Source organism: Ostrea edulis, chromosome 1 (genome assembly GCF_947568905.1).
Source record: "Ostrea edulis chromosome 1, xbOstEdul1.1, whole genome shotgun sequence".
NCBI classification, from domain to species: Eukaryota; Metazoa; Mollusca; class Bivalvia; order Ostreida; family Ostreidae; genus Ostrea; species Ostrea edulis.
The window spans coordinates 93,352,824-93,379,390 of record NC_079164.1 but is presented as its reverse complement, the minus strand read 5'-3'; the positions used below and the strand labels follow the sequence as shown (position 1 = coordinate 93,379,390).

The 26,567-nt window shown below is 35.6% G+C and overlaps 2 protein-coding genes across 8 annotated transcripts in view; one reads left to right on the top strand and one right to left on the bottom strand.

The window, feature by feature from the left end:
• The window catches only part of LOC125673579 (NAD(+) hydrolase SARM1-like), a 34,322-nt gene extending 19,619 nt beyond the window's left edge, over positions 1 to 14,703 (bottom strand). For 4 of the 6 annotated variants that reach the window (XR_008803333.1, XR_008803328.1, XR_008803330.1 and 1 more), the window contains exons 1-5: positions 14,449 to 14,703; positions 7,330 to 8,902; positions 6,884 to 7,060; positions 5,561 to 5,685; positions 3,730 to 3,962 (exon numbers count right to left, since the gene is read on the bottom strand). Coding sequence is in view for 3 of the 6 variants with exons in the window: in XM_048910196.2 (XP_048766153.1) it covers positions 3,730 to 3,962; positions 5,561 to 5,685; positions 6,884 to 7,060; positions 7,330 to 8,844 (2,050 nt within the window). In the remaining 3 variants the exon portion in view is untranslated. Of the gene's footprint in view, positions 1 to 3,286; positions 3,319 to 3,729; positions 3,963 to 5,560; positions 5,686 to 6,883; positions 7,061 to 7,329; positions 8,903 to 11,097 lie in introns of all 6 variants that reach the window. The other 2 variants (XM_056166517.1, XM_048910195.2) reach the window with 2 other exon arrangements.
• LOC125673651 (leydig cell tumor 10 kDa protein homolog) lies at positions 14,672 to 19,382 on the top strand. Of its 2 annotated transcripts, none has more exons than XM_048910330.2 (3): positions 14,672 to 14,804; positions 16,802 to 16,857; positions 19,216 to 19,382. In XM_048910330.2, the coding sequence occupies exons 1-3, from the start codon at positions 14,702 to 14,704 to the stop codon at positions 19,363 to 19,365; spliced, it is 309 nt and encodes a 102-aa protein (XP_048766287.2). In that variant the 5' UTR covers positions 14,672 to 14,701; the 3' UTR covers positions 19,366 to 19,382. The 2 variants fall into 2 exon arrangements, 1 of the variants encoding a protein (XP_048766287.2); XR_007369687.2 differs by lacking the exon at positions 14,672 to 14,804 and adding an exon at positions 14,878 to 15,847.
• The last annotated feature ends 7,185 nt before the right edge of the window (positions 19,383 to 26,567 follow it).

Sequence of the window (26,567 nt, the reverse complement as noted above, 5' to 3'; positions counted from 1 at the left end):
ATTGATTTTTTTCTTGCAATATTACGTGAAAATTAACTCATAGTTATGAGCTCTTTTTTCATAACTGCAAGAAAATTAACTTGTAACTTTGAGGTTTTTTCTCAATATGCTCAAGAAAGCAATATGTTTTTCTGGATACTAACCGACTTTTGCATAGAATTGTATGTTTCAGGGATAATGGGCTACAAATATCAAGGACAAGTTAGCAAGCCTCCCACAGGAAAGTGTGTACAACGTACAGAGGTATTGTGATGTGTGTGTCCCGCGTCCCACCTCCCACAGGAAAGTGTGTACAATGTACAGAGGTATTGTGATGTGTGTGTCCCGCGTCCCACCTCCCACAGGAAAGTGTGTACAATGTACAGAGGTATTGTGATGTGTGTGTCCTGCGTCCCACCTTCCACAGGAAAGTGTGTACAACGTACAGAGGTATTGTGATGTGTGTGTCCTGCGTCCCACCTTCCACAGGAAAGTGTGTACAACGTACAGAGGTATTGTGATGTGTGTGTCCCGCGTCCCACTATGCTCACTATCCATTGTGTTCTTACATAAACAAAATCAATTCCTCATTGTGATGAACTTATAATTATAATAAAAAAATCACCTGATGGTATTTTACAACAACCAATATGGTACAACACAGATCTGATATACAAAGGAAAGCCCATTGTCTTTGAATTTTTTGGTGAAATATGGTATCTAATACCATAATGAAGGGAGTTTTAAATCACTAGATAATTATTCTTATTGATAAATCCAACTGGTTATAATGTATACAGCAGCCTTTGAATGTCTATTTTTATAACTATACATGTATGCTCAACTTATGATTACGGTGTATCCCTCATCCTTTGAATGTCTATTTTTATAACTATACATGTATACTCAACTTATGATTACGGTGTATCCCTCATCCTTTGAATGTCTATTTTTATAACTATACATGTATGCTCAACTTATGATTACGGTGTATCCCTTAAGCATTTTCAATAGTTATTCTACTGTTTGAATTACATGCTGTAGACATCTTAAACTGATGCTTACAGCTTTATCAACATTAACCTTGTACACGAGTATTTCTTTCTCTTGTTTGTCAACACTCTGCGAGGTGTAATAGAATAAATTATTTATGTTAGAAGGAGCTTAGTCAGGGCCCCATCCTATTCTTTTTAGACAAGTGGACAGACAATAGCCTGCGTAGGCTATATATTGACATCAGGCTACTTCCAGTATTTCTCGAGTACTTGCATATAATGTAACTCTGTAACTCTGATACGAACATTTGTATACAAGTATGTGCAGACAAATTGCAGGCATACTTCCATTAAAAAACTCATTTAAATCTTGAATCATGAGAGGTGGAAAGCATGCAACTCTTGATGTACATTGAAATACATGAGGAGAGAAGCCTTCTGTCTAATTCCATCAATTTATGAACAAATATATTGTTTGAATACAAAAGAAAAGTCTTTGCTAATTCAACATGCCTCCGATCTCTCCCCATTGATATCAATTTAAATGTCTTATTCTAAACTTTGAAATTATTTAAAAAATAGCATGAATTGCTTAAACATTGACTTCATTACCTTGTTGTAAAACTTGTTCTATAACTTGTTCTATAGCTTGTTCTATAACTTGTTCTATAGCTTGTTCTATAACTTGTTCTATAACTTGTTCTATAACTTGTTCTATGGCCTGTTCTATAGCTTGTTCTATAACTTGTTCTATAGCTTGTTCTATAACTTGTTCTATAGCTTGTTCATTAACTTGTTCTATAAATTGTTTTATAGCCTGTTCCATAACTTGTTCTATAGCCTGTTCTATAGCTTGTTCTATAACTTGTTCTATGGCCTGTTCTATAACTTGTTCATTACTTTGTTTTATACCTTGTTCTATAACTTGTTCTATAGCTTGTTCTATAACTTGTTCTATAACTTGTTCTATAGCCTGTTCTATAGCTTGTTCATTAACTTGTTCTATAACTTGTTCTATGGCCTGTTCTATAACTTGTTCATTACTTTGTTCTATACCTTGTTCTATAACTTGTTTTATAGCCTGTTCTATAACTTGTTCTATAACTTGTTCTATAACTTGTTCTATAACTTGTTCTATAACTTGTTCTATAACTTGTTCTATAACTTGTTCTATAGCTTGTTCAATAAATTGTTCTATAGCCTGTTCTATAGCTTGTTCTATAACCTGTTCTATAACTTGTTCTATAGCTTGTTCATTAACTTGTTCTATAAATTGTTCTATAGCCTAATCTATAACTTGTTCTATAACTTGTTCTATAACTTGTTCTATAACTTGTTCAATAAATTGTTCTATACCTTGTTCTATAGCTTGTTCATTAACTTGTTCTATAACTTGTTCTATAGCTTGTTCTATAACTTGTTCTATAGCTTGTTCTATAGCCTGTTCTATAACTTGTTCTATAACTTGTTCTATAGCTTGTTCAATAAATTGTTCTATAGCCTGTTCTATAGCTTGTTCTATAACTTGTTCTATAGCTTGTTCTATAACTTGTTCTATAGCCTGTTCTATAACTTGTTCTATAGCTTGTTCTATAGCTTGTTCTATAACTTGTTCTATGGCCTGTTCTATAGCTTGTTCATTTACTTGTTCTATAAATTGTTTTATAACCTGTTCTATAACTTGTTCTATAGCTTGTTCTATAGCCTGTTCTATAGCTTGTTCTATGGCCTGTTCTATAGCTTGTTCTATAACTTGTTCTGTAGCTTGTACATTGTATGAGGAGTCTTCTGTGTGAAAGCAAAGGAAATAAGACAAGAAACCACACTGTGTACAGGAGTGTAAACAAACAAAAGGCAATCAAATCTACCAGCAGATATTTACCAATTAAATTAAGTGAACTTTGATGTCATTATTGTTTTTTTTTCCTTTTTCTGTGATACCATTCCATAGATATTTAAACTTTCAAACCAATTCAAGTATATCCACTGATACCTGATAAAACAAAACCTTATCAAACATATTCAAGTACTTGACAAAGCCAAAATTGGGGAGACTGACAAGCATGCATTACATGAACTATGAACTTGGTCAACCTATAGTAAACAGGAAATCATTCATAACACTTGCTAGTTTTGTAATTGTTATAAAATTCATAACCAATTCAAAAACATTTGTCTGTATTAATTATATAATTTACAGAATATTAAGAGTTGATTCTTGTCAGTCTTCAGACTGATTGCCTTTTGAATGTTAGCAGAAACCTTCACCCAGTACCTCAATCGAGCGAAATAATTTAAAATCACTTCACTACCTCAGCTTCAAACAGATGATTGCTGTTAGGCCCTAAATAAATGTAATTAAGCAAATCAAACAAAAATCAAATTCACCATGTGTCAGAGGAAATTCCCATTAAAATGAATAATTAAACAAATCAATGAAGTAACACGCCACAAATAATTACATGTTTAATGTGCATGTGTACCTGAAATACCATTGACAATGAAAATTAATAAAATTAACTGAACAGAAATCTTAATCCATGTGTTATAAAAAAATAAAATTAAGCTTTGCAAAATAATAATGATGAAGGAATAAAGAAAATAAGTTTTGACAAGCCTGATTTAGAATATTTGGAATGTAAAATACAGAAATATAACAAAAAAATTATGAACCACCGTAAATACAGAAATGGTACAGGTCTTTGTTATTATGCCATCTGGGCACAAAATAGGAATAAAGCTATTCTAAACATACCTGCAATTTTCTGGATAATTTTCTTCCTATGAATGCTATTAGCAATATCACAGTCACGTAGATCTTCATCAGTCATGCGCATCAGGTAGTTTTTGTCAATGTCATTCTTTACAAGGGAGTAAGTATATTGTCTGTAATCGGGACCAATTTCTTGCAGCCAATCACTGAGCCCTGTTGGGTCACATGACATGTAGTCTGCTTTTATTTTCAAATCTTTGATGTCTCTAAGAAATCTGGTAAATAAGATGAAATAAAATATCAAAGATGAAACAAATTTAATCAGATATGCTCTATTGTAATGAGATACAAAAATCTTTATAATAGATTTTAACATAAATATAGCAGAGTATGTTGTTGTTGTTGTCAGTTCTTTTTTATTTCCATGCAGAATTATGGGTAGTGTCCACACTAGTGGGCCCCCTTCCAGGTATCTGGCTAGCTGCACGCATGGCAGAGCTCACCTCAGATCTCCATTTTTTCCGGTCTTGGGGGTCGGCAGTAGAGAGTTTCCATTCTCAACGATCTTTCTCCGTCAGCTCTCTCCATGATAGCATTGGCCGACCAACACTACGTCTCCCAGGAACTTGTATGTTTAGAGCACACTTGACTGCACTGCTGGATCTGACAAGGTGGCCATACCAGCGGAGTCTCCTTTCCCTTAAGATGAGGTCGAGGTCATCGATGCCAAGCCGCCCCAGCAATTCAGTTGAACCTACAGTGGCCCTATCTTCAGGCTTAATGTTACAGATCTGTCTGATCATGGCCCTGTCATTGCGCTGTAGGCGATGAAGATTTGGCTTGGTCAGTGCCCAGGTCTCACTGGCATGGAGCATAGTGCTCCTTACGCAGGGGTTATACACTCAACCACGGGTCTTGTATGACAGGTGGCATGATATCAGGACCATTAGCAGCTCCTTTAACTTCTTCCAAGCGGCCTTCACACGCTTAGTGGTCGCAAAGTCACAGCCAACAGCTGCAGAAAGCATGTCTCCAAAGTAGCAAAAGGAACCTACAACCTCCAACTTGTTCTGACCAACTTGGATATCACTCTGTGGCCTGCCATCAAGAGGGCGAGCCGTTCCCCTGCATCTTGAACAACTAAAGTCTGGGTCCACAGACAGGCGCATGAGCCCACTGCATTTCTTGTGCACCCAGTGCTTGCAGCCATTGCAGAATATCTATTTCAAAATGCTGTTGGTTTTGAATGGTTTGACTAGACCTGGATATCTTCTGCAGTCACATTCCTCCTCCTCAAAGAAAATTTGGATTTCTAATGAGCAGTATAGCACAGAAAAGCTGAATTTTCAACAACAAAAAAATGCCTTAAAACTAAATTTCATAAATTAGGTTTTTAGATTCTAACATGCATAAACTGTGAATGTTTTAATTATCAAACCAAATGAATTTATTTAAGAAAGCTACATGTAGCCATGTCCCCCATTGCCACAAAAAAAGTTGAAGCACAAAAGTCCCATAACTCCTGTAAAATTTGTCGAATCAAAATGAAGGCGCAATATGATCAACTATACATGGTGACTGACAATCCTACAAAATTTGAACAAGTTTCGTTGAGTGGATTCAAAGAAGTTGCATCCACAAAGTCAAGTTGGACGGACGGACAGACACCGATATTTCTATGTACCCTTCCATGTTGCAGTCGGGGACAAAAAACCTCTTAGCCTTGTAAAGCGCCTTAGAGTAATTTGTTTTGTATAAGGCACTATATAAATTCTATTATTATTATTTTGTATAGACCTGGTAGAGAAATCCTGTACCTACAGCCATTCATGATTGGCAATGCATTCATTTCAATGTCAGACTGTACCCTGACCTTTTTTGGGTGATTCTGCAGTTCATCCCGATGCTGCTGGCCAGGTCTGTTTCTGTTAATGTCAACAGTAGATCTCCATCAACCTTACATCTCGCAAAACGCTCAGCATACTCTTCATACCCAGTCTACAACAGAATATCAAATCTAATCACTGTGTAAACCCCATACATGTAACAATCAATCTCATAACATTAGCTGTTTTGAATCCACTACCACTTCTCAAGTGGTAGCAGATTCAAAACAGCTAATTTCAATTAGATTGCGTAACAATTAATATTCTATAGTGAGCACAAGAATCTGATTTCGAAACATTAAGACAAAACATTACTTTTTAATAGAAACTTACCCTGACGTCAGACTTATCTAGCCACATACAGACAATATGAACTTTAATTATAGTGGTAAGTTTTCACAATAAATTGTCATATATACATAATTCTACCAGGGTTATTGTAAACATCAAAGAAAGCATCATCGGATATCCATGGCTGATTTCTTCTACAACGCGCATCCCACAATGCAAAGAAAAGATGTCAGTGTGTGTTTCTAATAACTCTGGTAATGTATTTATATGTAGGCTGTTCCAAAGTTCACCCTTCATCAACTGAGCACAAAGACCTACAGATATCCTTCAACAAAACAATAGCTCCAATTTCCACGAGTGTTCACATGCAGAAACGAACACATTCCTTAGCTTGTTTATTTTATAACTATACTGAAACTTCCTTGCTGTGAAAATTAATTCCTCCAGCATCATGAGCATTAGAATGCAAAATAAGCCATTTTAAAAGTATTAAAATTTTCTTTAAAAAAAAATTGTCAATTATATTTGATTTCTTTTTCGGACAATTTTGTTTGAAACTTTGAAAAGTTTCTTCTTGACTGATTTTGATCAATAACAAGTTATACTTGATATGTACATCGGAAATGTAATTCCAGTCAGGCCAGTATAAAATATATGTGTTTCTAGTTTCCCGACCCTAACTACGTTTTTGCTGCCAACCCTAGGTATTTTACTGATGATATAATCACATAAATAAAAATCTAGAATTTTCAAACCTGTACTTTTTCTTTTCCTGTTTCTCTAATTCAAGTGATCTTTAAAATGTTTGAAAAGTATTTTGATGTATCTAGACCTGTATTCAAAGCATCTTAAAAACTAAGATTCTGAATAAAAAAAAAAATGTTATAGTAAAATAAAATGTTTTATCTACTTTAATACCCTAACTATTAATGTTTCATGGAGTAAAATAGGAAACACACATATCTTATTTTGATCTTAGATTTACAGTTCTTACCATCAACACCTTTTGTTATACGTACTCTGTTGACCCAGAAAACAACATCTTCCACATTCCAAATGGGCACTTGCTGGGACAATTTATGGGGGAGCTCCTCACCAATGGTTTTCAAGGCCTCAGATGCCAGCTTGGAAGTAGTGGGGTTGGGACTGCTTGCCAGGCGCTTCAGAGGATCGATGGCTCCAATTTCATAAAATACCTACAGAAAACAGATGGATAAGTTTGCTTATAAATGCACATGAATCAAATTGAAAGGATATTATAATATCCAAGTTCAAAAATTTATCAAATCTACACACAAGCCATCTTCGCAAGCCAAGGGTTTTCGGTCCACCCTGTCTAGCGAAGATGCACACAACCATTAGATTGATAGTACATGCTACGTGTATACATTTGAAGTAACTGTGGATAATAAACTTGTTTCTAGTATTCAGAAACAGCTTAATGCAAAATCAAAAGTTGTCTTACATCTTTCTTGCATTGCTCCATTTTAATTCCTGCCTCCATGGCAAAGTGAAAAGCAGCCAGAGCTTGGGCTTCTTCCCGTTTGCTAGACAGCAGGGCCACGAGTCGTTTCAGCCAGTCCTTTGATCGACCTTGTTGATGAGACAATTCCATACGAGCAAACTGACTTGGAGTATGGCTAGTCAAAAAGGGCAGAACTACTTCTAATGTCCCGGAGTTCTTTACTACCGTCTCAATCTCCTTGTTGGCTACCAGTATAGAAATGGCTAGACATGCATAGTAACGGACCCCATCGTCATCATTGAAAGCCAAGGGGAAAAGCCACTCCGGAACTTTATGCTTGGTCATTTCTTCCTGATTTTCTCTTCCCCCGTATAATGCCATATTGGCTACTGCCATTGAGCAGTGTCTGAGAGTTGAACGATCATTACACCTACACCAATAAACGATAACATCTAACCCTCCGAGAGATATCAGCTTAGCACAAACTTCCTCTGATATCTTAAAGAGACTTTCTAATATACCAGTGACAACTCGAGCCAGTTCTGTTTCTCCTTTGGAAGACACAGCCATCTTGACTACTATCTCTAAGCCAATCTCTGCTAACCTCTTTCTGTTCCCAGTAGTAAGAATTTTGTCGAGTAATTTCGCCGAGGCTTTCATTAAATCACTGGATTGTGATGCACAATTTTTGACAATGATATCAAGGGCTTTCTCGTTCCTCAATATATCACACAAACCATAAGCAAGATCTCGCCCGAAACTCGGAATAGCCCACGCCTGATCTATGATGACACTTATCTCTCTCATTGCCTGAATCTGCTCCTGTACAGAACCCATCTGAAGTTGTTTTATTTTTTGTTTAATATTCAAGGAGAATGTCTGCAAAGTGGATTTCATGTTGGATTTTGCTTTAGTGGTGTAATCTGGGGACCTCTTGCCTACTTTGGAATAGGAACTGGAGACTACACATCTGGTCGACTCCTCTTTGATAGTAAGAGATTTGATGTGAGACTTGGACGTCTTTTCATCAAGACTACTAGCACTAGAATTACTCTCAGTGGAGATAGACCTTTCTCCCATAAGGCTGAATCTAACATCATCCGTTTGCAATTCTTCGTCTTGTGGGATTGTTTCCAAGAGTCGCCCGGACCCTGTGCGGAATAGTGAGGTTGGATAATGAATGTGTTCATTCATAGTTTCATAAGCCTCAGCAGTAGACAAATCAAGGTATACTTTTGAACATTCTGATATATTATGGGCCCCAAGGTCCATTCCTTCAGCTCCCATCTCTTGTTCTGAGAAGGTTTCCGTGACTCCTTCTTCTGTTGATGTGACGGTGTGCTGATTTTTCAAAAGTGCCGCCTCGGACTGCGACCTTTCCAGAGTTTTGTAGGGGTCAAATTGAGGAGCATCCTGTTTAGACATGTCCGTGAAGCCTGCAGAATGCATGCGTCTTACTGTTGTCTTCTGTTCTGCAGAGCCATTAACAACAAGAATGTCTTTAGTTTCAGCCATTTTTCTGGTCAAATTACCAACAAGGAGCTATGAACATGTATTCTACTTTTCAACCATTCTGAAAAGAAAAGGATAGCATATAGCATAAATTTGTGTCTTTAATAGTTTGGGTTAGTATCACCGACATCATTGGAAACTTCACTATCCTTTAAGGTAGCTCATTACAGTAAAATTTTATTTAATAGTTCATTAAAACACCTCTGATGAATTATGATTTCACCATCGAAAGAGTGATACAAGCACTCAATTATTTTATTGAATTTTCTGTGACTTTTCCCGGAATGATAAAACAGGTGTTTTGTTTGCAAATAAGAGATTCTTGAGTCATAATTTCACTGTGATTTGGTACATGACATGAATATCTAATAGAACATGCCTAAACGATTAAGATATAAACGTTCTAATTTTTTAGAAAAAATATATTTGCTAAATCTACGGATAAAATCTTCTAAAAACATGTCAGTTAGAAAAGAGATATATCAAAGAAATATATTATAAAATGAAATTGAAACGAAATAACCAAATTTCAGATATATTCACTATAATATATTCAAACGAGAGAAAAAAGTACCGATCCCAATCAAAATTGACAGAAATTACTAAAGTAATCATATTGTTGCTAACTGTATGCACTTTTCATCAAGAAATTAGTTTCCTTTATAAATTCGTTTAAGAACAAGGTATGGTAACATAAAAAGGCCCAAAAATTTTCTCTCTATAAAATGTGTTTGGAATTAACCTTAATCAGCATTTTAAGAAAGTAAAATATATGCAAGGTATACTATGTTAACAAAATCAGAATGATATTCCTAATTGGATAGCAGTATGACATCATGAATAAGACATTTTCCGCCTTTTTTTCAAAATAAGCCTGAAAACTGTCCAGGGATTTATCAGTACCTTCTCAGGGGCCGATATTCGGCCCCATTCCCAATCGAAAATAGGCTCAAATTTTCCCAATTTGCGGGTGAATTCCCAAAAATAAAATTTTGAAAAAATTGTGTTTTTTAATCGCAAATCGTGCATTCTGTTTCCTGAAACTTCTTTGCATTGTTCATGTCTCTACCGCCTCTGTAGAGTGAGGCTTTTCCTCAATGAATATTATTTGCACTCCATGCATTAATAGACTTGTAAACACATCTTTGGACAGTATTATTAGAATTTGCTGATGCGGTCTGACCATGTTAACACTGTGTTGTGTTTCTGTGAAAATTAAAGGTTATGTTGGAATTTAATCTGAAATATATATGAAAACAAGTATATATATAATTTTGATATTTTTCCCAATTTCAGCAAATTGTCGATTAAATTTCCCCAATAATGAAAAAATGGTGTTTCCCAAAATAGACTGATAAATCCCTGCTGTCAAATGTCATACAGATTATTGCTCAGGAAAAGATGTGTACATTTGTCGAGCAAAATGAAAATGATATATATTGTGTATTATACTAAGATGAAAAACATACTTGAATATGAATTTGCTCGACACATGCGCTGTATGTTTTCTGATAGGAAAACCACCTGAATTTGTGGCTATATTTTTCATTGAAAATGACATTTTTGAAATTTTATGCCAACTTCTAGCTCTCGTTATATGACACAAATCATTTTGCTGATCAAACAGCAGATTTTGGGTTTGCTAATCTATTCCTTATTTGAATGCCAGGGTTTGAGCTACAAGTGAAATCATCGATATTTTGGGCCAAATGACTTTAGAAACTGTACCTACTTCTTTGTAAACCATTTTACATCAAGGAAATGTAGTTTTCTGATTACCATGTTTTATATGATTACTTTTTCTATAATTCCAATCGGGCTTGGTTCAAATTTGAAAAATCGTAATATTTCAGAATTTTAACCATTTCAGTTCTATTTCTTTTAAAAATATATTTCTCTGACATATCTTTTTTCTAATTGACATGTTTTTTTGAAAGATTTTATCCATAGATTTAAAAATTATGAGCAAATAGCATTTTCAATTTTCATAAATATTTTTTAAATTAAAATATTAGAACGTCTGAGTCGTTTAGGCATGTTTTCTTAGATATTCATATTATGCATCAAATCACAGCAAAATTTAGACTCTAAAGCACCTTATTTGCAAACAAAGTTCCTTTTTATTATTCTGGGATAAATCACAAAAAAATCATATAAAATACTTGAGAGCTTGTATCACTTTTTCGATTGTGAAATCATACTTTATAAGAGGTGTTTTAACGAGCCATTAAATAAAAATTTAGTGTAATGAGGTACCTTAACAGGTTGGGAACACTTCCCATATAGCAAGATATTCTTGATAAAATGTGATTATCCCTCTTTAGCAAGAAAGTCATCTTCGCTAGCCAAGGCTTTACTATCTGCTCCGCTTCTCTACAACCCTTGGCTGGTTAGCACAATTTTTGTGGATTTGAGTGGCGTCCTCTAGTGTCAGTCTAGCGGATGGAGAAAACAAATTCTGTTTGGATTACATCATGTTCAATCAATGAAAATGTGTTTTTCAACTACACTTTGTGTGTTGTTAAAATAACAAAATGTGTTTGTGAAACACAAATGCCCACGATAATGGTCAATCCTAAAGATGGTCAAGGTCACAAGGGAAAATATTTTGGTACCAGTAGAAAGATCTTGTCACTAGAAATGCTCATGTGCAATATGAAAGCTTTAATATATACCTTTTAGAAGTTATGACCATTGTCAATTTTTTAAAAAGTAGGTCAAATGTCAAGGTCAAAAGGTTTAGTACCCATGGAAAGGTCTTGTCACAAGGAATACTCATATGAAATATCAAAGCTCTAGCACTAATTGTTCAAAAGCAGGGTTGGGCGGTCAAAACCGCCCCCGGTTTTAACCAGTGGTTTTAACCGTCCCGGTCAATACTTCCCAAGTGGTCAATACTGGTCAATTGTGATTTAAACTGTCCATTTTCCTATTTTTGTACATTTCTTGCAAAGACAAAGATAAATTAAGTCTTTTCATTATATGGATCAATTGTTGATTAATATTTTTCATTAGATAATCAAATGTAATTTCATAAGTTTAATATATTTGGTTTGCTGAAACTGACCGCAATATCTTCAGTACCAACCAGAGGGTCACAGTTCTATAGCATAGCTTGAGGATTGGAGACAGACCTTTTACTACATGTACCTGGACAGACTAAGAATAAAAGGTAGCTGGACATTACCTGAGCACAGGAAGCAGAGTTGACAGGTGTTAATAAGCATAGGTTGGGACCAGAGATGACCAGTGTGCCTGTTATTGTTATGAAAACATCACCAACACACACCCTCAAATGTTTATTCAACAGTTAAAATGAAGATTGATGAAACAATACTTATGGTAGTTCTCTTGTCAGTGATTTTTCTACATTTTTTACAAGGGTCCTGTGGCTTTCGAATTGGGAAAAATTGTCGAGATTTCAGTCAAATTGGGAAGAGTCAATTTTATCATAAGTTTTAAAATCATATCAAACATTATATTATCTTTATTTCACACATCTAATTTTCTTTAACCTTCTAAAATTTTCAACTTTTCTATCCAAATCATCATTACCATAACTTTTTGTTAAATCTTATGTATATAATTCACATTGATGTTTACTTTATTCAAATACGTTTTCCTTTCATAATTTTATTATTGGGAAAAATGCAAGCTAAATTGGGAAAAAATAGGCAATTTTTAGGAGGGGAAAGGGTCGAAATTCGGACCCAAAGTGGGCCTTAAAAAATCACTGCTTGTTAAACTAAGGAATTTGAACAGAAACTTTTACATCTTCCCCAATTCAACAGAGTCATTTGTATATTATTTATTTAATATTATGACTTATAAGTACATTATAAACTGATAGTGCATGTTATGAATTACAGTATTTACCATAATGGTCACTTAAACATTTAAAATAAATAATACAGACTATAATGACCAAATAATCTTCAATCGACCAGTATTAACCAGTATTGACCAGTATTAACCAGTATTGACCGGTTTTAACCAGTATTGACCACCGGCCCGGTCAATACTCATATTGACCACTTTTTTGCCAACCCTGTAAATCAAAAGTTATTAGCAAGGTTAAAGTTTTCAAAAAGGAGGTAAAACTCCAAGGTCAAGGTCACTTGGTCAAAAATATTACTACCCACGGAAAGGTTTTGTCACAAGAAATACTCATGTGAAATATCAAAGCTCTAGCACTTACTGTTCAAAAGTTATTAGCAATGTTAAAGTTTCAGACACTGACAGACAGGATGACAGACAGGACAAAAACAATATGCCCTCCGATCTTTGATCTTGGGAGCATAAAAATGGCTTCGCCCAGTGAGTTACATGATGTTATATATGCAAAGCCTCATGGCAGTCTACACACCGCCTTGCTAAATGGAGACTCTATGAAAATCTTATATTTTGAAGACAATGACTACACATTCCATCGTCTTGCATGTGGTGTAATGTAACATGCTGTCTGATTAGATGCAGGGGACTTGGCCTGCATCCAATCATATGCAGGAAATTGTTGACACGAAAATCGTGCTAATGCAGCCAAGGGTTGTAGAGAAGAGGAGCAGATCGTAAACCCTTGGATAATGAAGATGCAAGAAAATAAACATTACTATATATAAACTAACAGGTGTTTTGATTGAAAATAATGACAAATTATCATTCCATGTAGTGCTTAATAAGTGCGACGCACACTCAACAAATTGTTTCTATAAAACTGACAACACAGTCAAGAAATTTCATACCAACGTGAATGCGCAAGAGGGAAGGAGGCTGAAATTCAATGCACATCGTGAGTGTTTTTGTTTTAATTTAAATATTTGTAGAAGTATCAGACATTTTAGCACTCTTTCTTCTTTCCATCACCTTCGCTACCCTAGGATTTTTTATCCACTCCACTATGGGGAGCAGAGTGGACCGAAAACCCTTGGCTAGTGAAGATGTTTTTCATGTGAAATACGAATCACAGACGTACTTGTCAGTTGCTTTTATCAGTTGCATAGGATATATTAAATTTGCTCTTGCTAAAGAGGTATAATCGCGTTTTAGCGAGAATATCTCACGATGGGGGAAGTGTTCCCAGTCTGTTTAAGAACAGAGTAAAATAAAGTACCTGTGTACGAAAATATAAACCTCGGATGTAGTGTTCCCAGCCTGTTTAAGAACAGAGTAAAACAAAGTACCTGTATACGAAAATATAAACCTCGGATGTAGTGTTCCCAGCCTGTTTAAGAACAGAGTAAAATAAAGTACCTGTATACAAAACTATAAACCTCAGATGTAGCCCTTACTATTAACTTAAAGGTTATAAAATGTAACTCCTGAAGAACAGGTCAATCAAGTAATCACCTCTACTGATTAAAACATGTTGAAATGATTGAAAATCAGCGTCTGGAAAAACAACCAATTATCCCTTGATAATTTGACAGCTAGCAATATTTTCCTCTCAATCAAATTTAATTATGTTGATTATATTGTAAGGTTGGGAAGATGTTGAAAAACGTTAAGGTATTGTCAGAGATATATCCCCTCCTTTCACATTAATGCATTGCATTATACATTGATAAAAAAAATCAAAGCATATCGTGAGAGGTGAAAGAAAATACTCACACATCTTTCTAAGCTGTTTTCCCTAAATCAGACATACTCATGTTGAATAAAGGGGTGTCAAGGTTTGTAGATGTTCCAGTGCTGCTATCAAATATTTCTCCTTTTATTTAGAAATGGCGATTTCTCTTTTGATAATTTTATATTCAAGACATTATATTGTTAATATGACCATTTCTTTTTGTAAAACCAGTTCAGAAAATTTAGATGTTTAAAAACAAAATGATGTCCACCCCTATTGAAAAAGAATCGCCCAATGAACATGGCGCAGGGAAAATACAAGTCCAAGGGTGGTCTTCCGCAGGGAGTTAAAGGAAAGCAGAGTCATAAACACAGACACTCGGGGCCAAAAAGAGGAGGTAAATTTATTTTCAATCTATATTTTATAAAGATATGGAAATAACTCAATAATATAGTTGAAAAAAAACAGTTGTATTCCAAACCCGATCATATTTAGAAGGTAGGCCATTTTGGATCCTTACATGTGAGTTTATAGCTTGATTAGGCTATCTCCTAATATTCTACTTGCGTCACAAGTTTAAAGAAAATTAAGGATGGCAGAAAAAAGCAGTTCTGCATCGAAGTCATTGTTAAAAAATCATATTATCCATGCAAACAGCCACAATAAGATTGTTGAGGAGTCTGTGATGTGGAAGCAATATGAGAATATGAAAAGAGAAGAAAGCGTGTTAAATTCTCCAGAGACCGGGTATAAAAGGAAACGCCCATTCCAGCCCAGCAGACCAAGGGGTTCCTTTAATGACACTACTACTTTCGATGGGCGATGTTCAAATGAAGTAAATAAGCCGTCATTTTATTGGACACAACAATTGCAAAAAACAGAGGCTGCCATGGAGGATAGGTGGGATCATAATGGTTATAAGGAAATGCATCCGGAAGAATTTCAGAGTGGATCAGAGACAGAAATAAGTCATAAAAATAATAAAAGGAAACACAAATCAAAGAGAAAGAAACACCGAGTTAGAAACTGTAACAGTGACTCAGAATGTGACAAGAAAAAATCCAAAAAATGTAAATATAGTACAAAATTAAATGAAAGGACAGATGAGAAGCCTGAACAATCTTATGAGATAAAACGTCGAAAGGAAGCTATTCCAGATAGATGGGATCACAGTGGATACAGGGAAATGCATGGAGACGAATTTCGGAATAGACCAGACGTAGACAAAAGCTGTGAAAGGAAAAAGCACAAACTTAAGAAAAGGAAACACAAACTGGAGAAAATGGAGGATTCTGATTTTAGTGAACGAGAATATGACAAGAAGAAATCGAAAAAAAGTAAATCTAGGACGAAATCACAAGAAAGGAAATCAGAGAAACGGAAACGTAGAGACAGCAGAAAGCACTAGTGATTGAGTTATCGGGAAGAATTTGTGTTCATGTTAGTGGTACAATGCATACACGTATTGATACTTTGCACAAGTTATGTCCCTTGTCCACCATCTCTTGGTGAAAAAAATCTTATTTCCCTAGGTTGATCTTTGTAATTTTCTGATTTGTAGCTTTGACATTTGTGATTTTTCCATTACATTCATGATTGCAGTCAGAGTTCTACAAATAATGCTTCAGGGTGGGGCAACCCATTGACTTGTATGAAAAACTTATAATTTATTGCAGTAACCTGTTATATTTGGTACTTAAGGTAAAGAAGGAAAATTGGGTTTTCCAGTCTATACGAAAGACATCGGACCGTCGGAACTGACCGATGTGCAGTGCCTCAGGTCCGATGCATCATTTTTTACACCGGACCGGAATGTCCGATGTCTCAGTGTCCGGTTTTGAGCTTTACTATTTTGATGCGGAGTCTTTTAAATGTTTGTTATAAGTAAAAAATAGCACACGAATCCAAATACGTAAATGAATGCGATTAAAACCGCATGGACTGTCTAAAGTATTATATGGGAGGGATCCCTGGTATAGTATTACTAGTATAATAAACAAGATTCCCTTGGTTTTGCATTTTCACATGTTTCACTTTTTTACATTAGGTTTTTCGGTCTGACAAAATTTGGTTCGGTCCGGTGTGTTCATTGATTACACAGGACCGAATGTCCTGTGTGGTCCAAAAAACTTTCGCATAGACTGGTTTTCACCAATTGACCTTTGGCTGACCCTGCAAAGGGACATTACTTGTGGCAGTCATTCTACGTGTATCGCAGCCGGTAAAAAATTCAAAAAAGTTTTTATGTAAAAACTCCCAAATTATTAATACATTATATATACTCTATGTACATGTATTTGATATTTGTTGCAGTTCTTTCCTGTTTTCCTTTATATATATGTATATGATATTCTTTGTGATGACTGCGTATTTATGTGCCATTTGCTTTTTCAGCACGAGTGATTGCTCCAAAGAAGACAAAGCAAATAGAAGCAAATAAGATCAAAAAGGTATATATTCATGTATTTTAAACTTGTTGTAACAGAGATAGCAGTTAAAATAACTATGTCCATGCAGATATTGTACACTGTAAATACATGTACTAGTGGTGGATTTAAATGGGGCATTTTTCACCACAAATTTACAAGGTATTTCTGGCAATGTAGATGAAAACTCTAGCTTTAGGATCCAAAATGTCTAAATATTTTAGCTAGTATTTGACTTTTACATGTCCTTCCCCCTCCCCCTTTTTTTCCCCGGAAATACTGTGGATCTGTCACTATGTACATAGTATACTTTGTTACTTCAGAGGCAATGATCATCAGATAAAGGTTAGTCTTACAGTGTTCATCTTTAACTCCAAAATTGTTTGAGTAGGATTTCCATGAAGATTAAGATATAATTGTATGACACTGAAATTTCATATATTCTTAAATTTTGACCATACATTTAGAATGATCTAGACTTCATCTGAATATGTCCAGCCAATCAAGCAAAAATTATTAATGGTATTTATATTTCTACTTATGATTCAAAAAGAAAGTGATTATTTCCCTTGCATTCCTTCAATACTGATCCACAGGAGTTCGTAACTTAATATTTTGATCAATGAAATACGCTGAAAAATTAGCTCCGCCCACCACCATGAGCATCGGACAAACATTGGACATTGCCATTGTTCTGTATAGTAAACATTGAAATATATTCACAGATCATGATGGCGTGTTGTTGATACAACATGAACATATTTTGAATCAAATAGAACATTCAATATGACTGGTGAGAGTTATGCCCCTTTTAAACACATACTTACAGTGTAGACATTTAATATTTTGAAAATCATGCTTTCCCCTATCTGATAATGGTATTTACCACATTAATTTGTGTTCATAGGGTCTGCTTTACAAATTATGTTCAGTTACAATTAGTTCTAGGTTACAAATAAACTGACTGGAGAACAGGACATTCAGTATATCTTGTACATGTGTGAGAAAAATCTTATAAGTATTGGGTTGGATTTGGTTTCAGTCTTTACAAAAAGCTCACTCATTTTATCTCCTGACTTTAGGCCAAACAAACACAGTAATTTGTTTTTCACTCATCACAATGCCTTTTATAGTTTGTTGATGTATGAGAAAACTTTTAATAGATTTGTTTTCTACAATGTAGCCTTAATTTATAAATGTATTGTTTATGCATTTTAAAATCATTATCTCCAAATGATAGTTTATATTTTTGTAAACTTTAATCCTGCATTTTTTGGTTTAGAACAACATCGCCATTACACACATTTATCCCCAACAATGAAATATACCTCTTCTTTAGTAGTTCTTTAGCAACAGAACTCTTTCCCTAAAAAGTTCTTGATTGGTAAACATAGAAGTTTCGCTTGGTATGCTTTTCTGTTTGGTACATTTACTTGAGTCGAGTATTAAACACAGAATAAAGATTATTGTCCTCAGAACAAAATATGCGACCTTGAGATATGGTTCCACTTGATTGCGTTTGTATTCTGGGAATTTACAGTTTGCTTAAGATTTAAACAGTGAAATTAAAAAAAGGTTGTAAAAGCGTGGCATGAGGTGGATTGAAACCTTGACAAAGAGAACGTTCACTTACAATGACAGCAGCTGCTAAGCAGAGCTGTCATGGCACTGGTATGGGAACCGGGTCCCCTTTGATTGGGAAAATCGTTCTCTGATAAATTGGGAAAATAGAATTTACTGTGTCTATTTCATCCAAATAAAGTTTAAAACATAAGAATAACAAAACAATCATACAATTATTTTCATTTATGTTCATTCACTTTTTGACTGTGTTTAATTAGATTTTTTCCAGTTTACATTGTCAGACAGCATTTGACTCCATGATAACTTGTATTAGCAAATTACACAGTCAGTATATTTTCAATTGATAAATGCATTTTGGACATTTTACTCATAGAATTGGTTAAATGGCTGCCCTTTTTGTCCTTGGGAATGGGTCCAATATTAGGTCTAACTTTGAGGGGAGTGACATCCTTGCTGATCTATATTAACTTCTAAGTCTGAGGGTATGAGCAGGTTTTCTGAAAAACAGGGCCCCTAAGTCCCTTAAAAATCTAATCGTGAATTGCTCTTGATTGCAACCTATCAAAATCTCATAATTTCATTTAGGGACAGGCATGCTCTAAAGGACTCCTCTCAGAATCGGTGCTAAAATAGGGAAAGCATTATTAAAGTCAACTTTGAAAGTGAATTTCAGAATTGCAAAAATGAAATATACACAGATAGTGTTCACAAATGACAGATATTTTACAAATTGATTGGTATTAATGTCCACACAGTAAAATTCACACGCACAATCATAAGAATTCCATCTTTTTTCAGGGATTGGAAAGGACTATCAAAGCCACCATTGAACATGAAGTAGCTATGAAAGCCCAGTCCGTGGAACCTAAACACTTCAAACTTGTGAAACCATCGACATCCGCACCAACAGCAAATGTAGATAAAGGAAGCGGTGTAAAAAAGAAATAAACGGAATATTTACTGTATCTTATTGAGTTGTATGTTCCAGGCGAGATGTCATGTTGATATCTACGTTATATTCGTTACATCAATATCTGGTGTTTGTTAACCAAGTTGTGTAGGAAATCTCGGCTTTTAAATTGGCAAAGGATGGGCGTCCAGTCGGGCGGGCGGCGTCCACAATTAGCTTGTCCGGTCTCTAACTTTCATACTTTTTGGTGCATCTTTGTGAGACTTATATAACATGATCACATCCAAAAGAGGAAGGTTCCTATTTATTTTGAGGTCAAAGGTCAAGGTCACTTTGTCACTAAATGCCATAGATTTGAGCTTGTCCAGTCTCTAACTTTCATACTACTAGGGGCATCTTTGTGAAACTTGCATAACTTGATCACATCCAAAAGAGGAAGGTTCCTATTTATTTTGAGGTCAAGATCACTTTGTCACTAAATGCCATAGATTTGAGCTTGCCCGGTCTCTAATTTTCATACTACTTGGTGCGTCTTTTTCAAACTTGCATATTTTGATCACGCATCCAAAAGAGGAAGGTTCCTATTTATTTTGAGGTCAAAAGGTCAAGGTCTCTGTTTCACTATATACTGTAGATCTGAGCTTGCCTCTAACATTTATACATGTATTTGCTGGTGCATGTTTATCAGACTTCAAGTCCTGATGACATTTCAATATTCGTGTTGCTTTTGAAATCCCAAGGTCATTATCACACTACCTATTGCCGTCATTCAAAGCTTCATACTTATAAATTATATTAAATAAGTGGTGGCTGCCAGTTAAAATGAATAATAATTCTATATCCTGGCACCTTTCGACTTCAAAAGTAGAAATTTTTCATCACAAACATTATTTATATATGGGAAGAGTTTTGGTTATTTTAACATACGAGTGTATACTGGGTCTTAACTCTATTGAGTAGTGAGCATCACCTGTTGACTGGTCACACTTGTCGTAAGCCCTATATCTTGATCAGGTAAACAGAGTAATCTGTAGTTAAAATCAGTGTGTAAAGAGCAGCCTAACATTGTTACAGCATGTCAGATAGTCTGGTCCCCGCCCCCGCCACTCGTTTTGGGAGGAGTGGTGGGGGCGGGGACCATACTACATGTCGGACAGTATTTGACTCGGTGATAACTTGTATTAGCAAATTAGATGATTATAATGACCATAGAATTTACAGAATGCTGACTTTAAATGAGACTATTGAAACCCTGTAAAAGTATCCCCAACCCCAAGGTGTACAAAATCTATGATAATTTTCCTGTTCTACATATCTAAGCTAAATTCAAATACTCAGCAGAAGTATGAAACAAGATTCATTCTTCAAAAAAAACACCCATAAAAGTGCATACATTTATTGATAATAGGCTTTATATTTATCAGATTATACACAATAGCTGTAAGCATAGTACACTTAGTGGAGAGGTCTTTTATAACCTTGACCTTAAGACCAAAAAATCTAGGGGAAACGTTGGATCGTACCAGAGTAGGGTAAATATTCCAATGTTAATTCTTTCTCCCATGTATAAAACTCCAACCAATCACATCCATCATTTAAAAACTGACACATTACAATTACAAGACCGACATATTCCTACCACACTATCCCTCGTAGAAGGCAAGGTTAAGTGGGTAGAGTTCAAATGTCCCAATATGTCATATAAGAGGAAAACTCTCTTTTCGATCATAAGTTGACAATATGACAACATCAAAGATGCGTATGGCCGAGTTGCAGTTTGGAAAATTATGCACGCTTGCATTCACAAAGTAAAAACATGCACGTATTTATCTGGAGGCCGCCACTTATAATTTATATGGCGGCCGCCACTTAATTTATATTCAATTCCTCTTTCTCTCTCCCGGCCCCCTCTTTCACTCTCTCAAAATCAAAGCGGTGCAATTCCTTTAATTTCCCTCTCCTCTCCAATACTTAGTAATATGTATGTAATATACAATTAAGAGCATTATTGTTTTTCGATTGTGCTGTTAATTTACAACTCCATATAAATGTTTGTGATATCAAATGTCGACAGATTCGCGCACGGGCAAATCATCATTTGTACATGCCTGTACACCGTATGGTTTTATGCTAATAAACTGAACTTAATATACCAATGTATCAGGCACGTAGAACCAGGGTGCTGACCCTTCACTTCTTTGACAACGTTATTTTTTTTTTTTTTTTTTTTTTTTTTGTCATATGCAAACTAAGTTATTTTCACACATGAAATAAGATTAATTGGCTGACTAGCCCCCCTCCTATTCTTTTTCTGGTAGTAATGAATGGTGAAAATGTAATAATGAATGAACTGATGAATTGAAGGACAAATGGAGCCCCCTCCCTCCAATTTAGGAGTATGAAGTTTGGGCAAAAGATAAATTTTTAGGTTCCTTTTCTGCTTGTCAACAATTGTAGAAGACAATTTCTCCCCTGACTGTCCCGACACTTTGAAAAACGATCCTACGTGTTTGTACTATTCTAAATCTTTACAAAATAATCACTCAGCAATACGAATTAAATTGTTTTTGCAAATGGTAGCCGCCATGTATAAATTAAGTGGCGGCCGCCAGATAATAAATGCCGGCCGCCAGATAATAAGTGGCGACCGCCAGTTAAATTAAGTGGCGACCGCCACATAAATTAAGTGACATCCGCCAGTTAAATAAATATTAATTCTATACCCTGGCACCTATCGGCTTCCGTAACTTTAAGTCCATATAGAATATAACAAACGATTTATTTTGATACATAGTTTTTATCTCGCCCGAGCTGAAAGCTCGAGTGAGCTTTTCTGATCACCTGTTGCATGTGTTGTCTATCTGTAAACTTTTCACATTTTCGACTTCTTCTCCAGAACCATTAGGCCATTTTCAACCAAACTTGGCACAAAGCATCCTTTGGTGAAGGGATTTCAAGTTTGTTCAAATGAAGGGCCATACCCTCTTCAAAGGGGGAAAATAATCACAAAAATAGGGTAGGGTAATTTAAAAATCTTCTCAAGAAGCACTGGGTCACAAAAGTTTTTATTTACATGAAAGCTTCCTGACATAGTGCAGATTCTTGTTTGGTAAAACCATGGACCCCCGGGGGTAGGGTGAGGCCAAAATAGGGGATCAAAGTTTTACATACAAATATATATATATATATATATATATATATATATATATATATATATAGGGAAAATTTTCTCAAATACATAGGAATATCTAAGGATAAATCTTTGAAAATCTTTTTCAAGAATCACTGAGCCAGAAAAGTTTAGATTTACATGAAAGCTTCCTGATATAGGGTAGATTCAAGTTTATTAAAATCAGGGGTAGGGTGGAGCCACAATAGAGATGAAAGTTTTACATACAAATATATAGTGAACGTCTTAAAAATTCTTCTCAAGAACAGCTGGGCCATAAAAATAGATTTACATGAAAGCTTCCTGATGTAGTGTAGATTAAAGTTTAGGGGGGAAAAGCTGGCCCCGGGGTTAGGGTGGGGGCCACAATAGGGGATCAAAGTTTTACGCAAAATGATTGATTGATTGTATCTTGCTTAACGTCCCTCGAGAGAATTTTTTTTCTCATATGAGGACATCGCCAATTCTGGTGAAGGGCTTCAAATTTAGGCCTATGCTTGGCACCTACGGCCATTGAGCAGTGAGGGTTCTTTAGTGGGTGCCTTTAATCCCAATTGTTGCCTCAACCTACCCCTGGGGCCATGATTTTTACAAACCTGAATCTGCATGTCAGGAAGTTTTCATGTAAATGTAATTTCTTTGGTCCAATGGTTCTTGAGAAGATTTTTTAAAGATTTTCTCTATTTGTTTGTATGTAAAACTTTGATCCCTTATTGTGGGCCCTATCCTACCCCTGGGAGCCTTATTTTAACAAACTTGAATCTGCAGTGTAAGGAAGCTTTTATATAGATTTGTACTTTCCTGGCCCAGTGGTTCTTGAGAAGATCTTTAAAGATTTTACCTTTATATTTGCATGTAAAACTTTGATCCACTATTGTGGCCCCATCCTGCCCCCGGGGGCCATGATTTGAACAAACTTGAATCTGCACTATGTCAGGAAGCTTTCATGTTAATTTCTACTTTCCTAGCCCAGTGGTTCTTGAGAAGAAGATTTTCCCGATATATTTGGTAAAACTTTGATACCCTATTTTGGCTCCATCGTATCCTTGAGGGTCATGATTTTAACAAACTTGAATCTGCATTATGTCGGGGAATTTTTCATGAAAATTTCAGTTCTTCTTGCTCACTGGTTCTTGAGAAGATTTTTAAATGACCCCACCCTATTTTTGTGACTATCTCACCTTTGAAGGGGGCATGGCCCTTCATTTGAACACACTTGAACGCCCTTCACCCAAGGATGCTTTTGGCCAAGTTTGGTTGAAATTGGCCCATTGGTTCTGGAGAAAATGTGAAGCTTACAGACAGATGACGGACAACCCAGGAGGTCAGAAAAGTTCATTTGGACTTTTAGCTCAGGTGAGCTAAAATGATAAAATAAGTATGTTGCAGTATTAATTTTTTTTTTTATCAATTAGCACACATATACCTGTTATCAACGTCAGAAAATTGCAATTTTCCTTAAGCAACATCATCAAAATCTCACAAAAACTGGTTAAAACGATATAATAGTATTCATAACAATTTCATGAAACTGTTTCTTTAAAAAATATACAAAAATTAATGTTTGTGAAAAATAAAGAAAATCTATTGCATTATGGATTTGATAAATAATTTAATGAAAACAGAGTTATTGACCTTGGATTCAATCTTTTGAAACATATGATTGGTTATTCATATATACTTTTATATACTTTTGAAATATTTTATTGTTAAGAAGGTTTTTTTTACAATAACTATTGAAAAAGACTCCAACAAAATTTATGTTCCTGTCATGCATGAATCTTATCAAATCATTGATTTTGCAAAATCTTATGACGTCACAGGAGGTGGAGGAAATGCGTTAAGGTCATCTCCGAGGACCGGTGACATTCGTAACCGATGCCGAGTGTTTGACGATGGAACAGTCACTACCTGTTTTAACGACTTCAGTCTGTCGCGGGCGGGATTTGAACCCCGACCTTCCGCTTCCGGGGCGAACGCTCTACCTCTAGACATAGACGTCTATGCTCTAGACCACCGCTTTTTTACGCACAAATATATAGGGAAAATCTTTAAAAATCTTCTCAAGAACCACTGGGCTAAAGAAGTTCACATTTACATAAAAGCTTCCTGACATAGTGCAGATTCAAGTTTGTAAATATCACGACCCCCGGGATAGGGTGGGGCCAAAATAGAGGATCAAAGTTTTACATACAAATACATGGGGGAAATCTTTAAAAATCTTCTTCTCAAGAACCACTGGGATACGAAAATTTACATGAATGTTTGCTGACATATTACAGATTCAAAATGTAAAAACCATGGCCCAGGAGGGGGGGGGGGGGTGGTTATGTTGGTGCAACAATAGGGATTAAAGTTTTCCATGCGAATATGTAGGGAATTTTGTTTTTAAATATTGGCCAAGGTGACTCGGGTGAGCGATGTGGCCCATGGGCCTCTTGTTATGAGTCCTCATACATGTAGTGTGTTTGTAGTAAATCTAAGAGTGTGTAAGTGTTGGTGCTCAAATCATTAGAATGATCCGAGAAAGGGGGTGTGGATTAAATTTTTTTTAAAAAAAAAGGTTTGATAGGTAAATAACAGTGTAACTTTTTTCCCCATCAAAACGACTTCTAGGGGAATTTTAAAAAAGATCAAATATTTTAATTTATTTTCCACAATTCGGAAAACAAACCCCTGTGGTTCCATTACAATGTGCGAGGGCCAATGAAATCATGTTTGTCAGGGCCGTAAATTACATGGAGGCGGAGGAGGCAGCTGCCTTCTCCAACTTTTGAGCCAAAAAAAATTAAAATTTAAAGTTCATTAGAATTTATGTTGTTTCCAATAACTAAGAACATGATACCTCCCTTAAAAAGCATTCCAAATCTTTCTTTTAGAATGAGTTAGTCAAGTAACATCTTAGAAGGCCCTAGAATCAAGGATTTTGCACGAAACGTGTTCAGTGTGCACAAAATGTGCTCAGCCCAGACCCCCGCCTAATTTCCTGCCTCCTCCAAATTGAAGGTTAATTTACGGCCCTGTTTGTTCTTATAAAGGTAGATGGTCGGTTTCGTGGTATACTAGTATTGTACGAGGGAAAATTTGTGTACTCTAATAAGGGTACTTATAGCTTTTGAATGTTATATGGTGCTAGCGTCATTAAATTTTGTCATATTGCATTAATATTACTCCCACTAAATAACTACCCTAACATTCACTAAATCAGTCGATGTTGTAAACATAAACACAAACATGACTCTATATGTACAACTCGGAATGGTATGTTGATAGCGATACAAAATCTGAAATATCTACTGTGTGTATGTTGATAGCGATACAATATCTGAAATATCTACTGTGTGTGTTGATAGCAATACCATATCGGAGACATCTTCTACTTGTAGAAATTTTGATATCGGTGTAGTGCTTTGTTCAGCTCGTATCAACACGGTATTTTTAAGATTAACTACAATCAGTAATTAACTGGAATCCTTAGTTTAATGTTTTTAAAACAGTAAAGGAGTGGACGATGGAATACAAACATAAATTTCACGGTTACAGAAATAGATGAAATATTTCGGTCAGAGTTTCGGAAGGGGGGGGGGAGGGTTGGTTGGTCATAAAGTTGTTCAACACGAGCTATCGAGCACGAAAGAAAAATCAATAAAATTGTAAATCACATGTCCTGGGTATCATGATTCCCCGCTTACGTCCGTGTGTTCCTTCGCTTGCGCTCCTCCATACCACTGACGGACCTGACGTAGTATAGTATGTAAGAGAACTACACAGAAAACGAACGGAATGCGAAGCTCGACAAGCGCAGCAATTTAGAACATCGATTCTTTGCCCCATCAGAAAATGATATTGGAGTTAATTCACTTTTTGCTTTTGATGAAATAATTACAGTATTAGCACCGCCGCCATATGTAGGTTCATTAAGAAATACAACATCGATCACCACTGTACAGGATGAATAATTCCCTTGAATCACCCTTACCATCAATGGCATCGTCAGAAACTGGAAAAACATGCGGGAATGGTATCCGAAGACGAGCTAGTGTAATTACATGAAATTTATATTACACTGTA

Bases quoted from the DNA above. Each gene is read 5' to 3' on its own strand.
- LOC125673651 (XM_048910330.2), top strand. From the start codon at position 14,702: ATGAACATGGCGCAGGGAAAATACAAGTCCAAGGGTGGTCTTCCGCAG. The intron at 14,805-16,801 runs GTAAATTTATTT...TTGCTTTTTCAG, and splicing joins CTCGGGGCCAAAAAGAGGAG to CACGAGTGATTGCTCCAAAG. The intron at 16,858-19,215 runs GTATATATTCAT...ATCTTTTTTCAG, and splicing joins AAGCAAATAAGATCAAAAAG to GGATTGGAAAGGACTATCAA.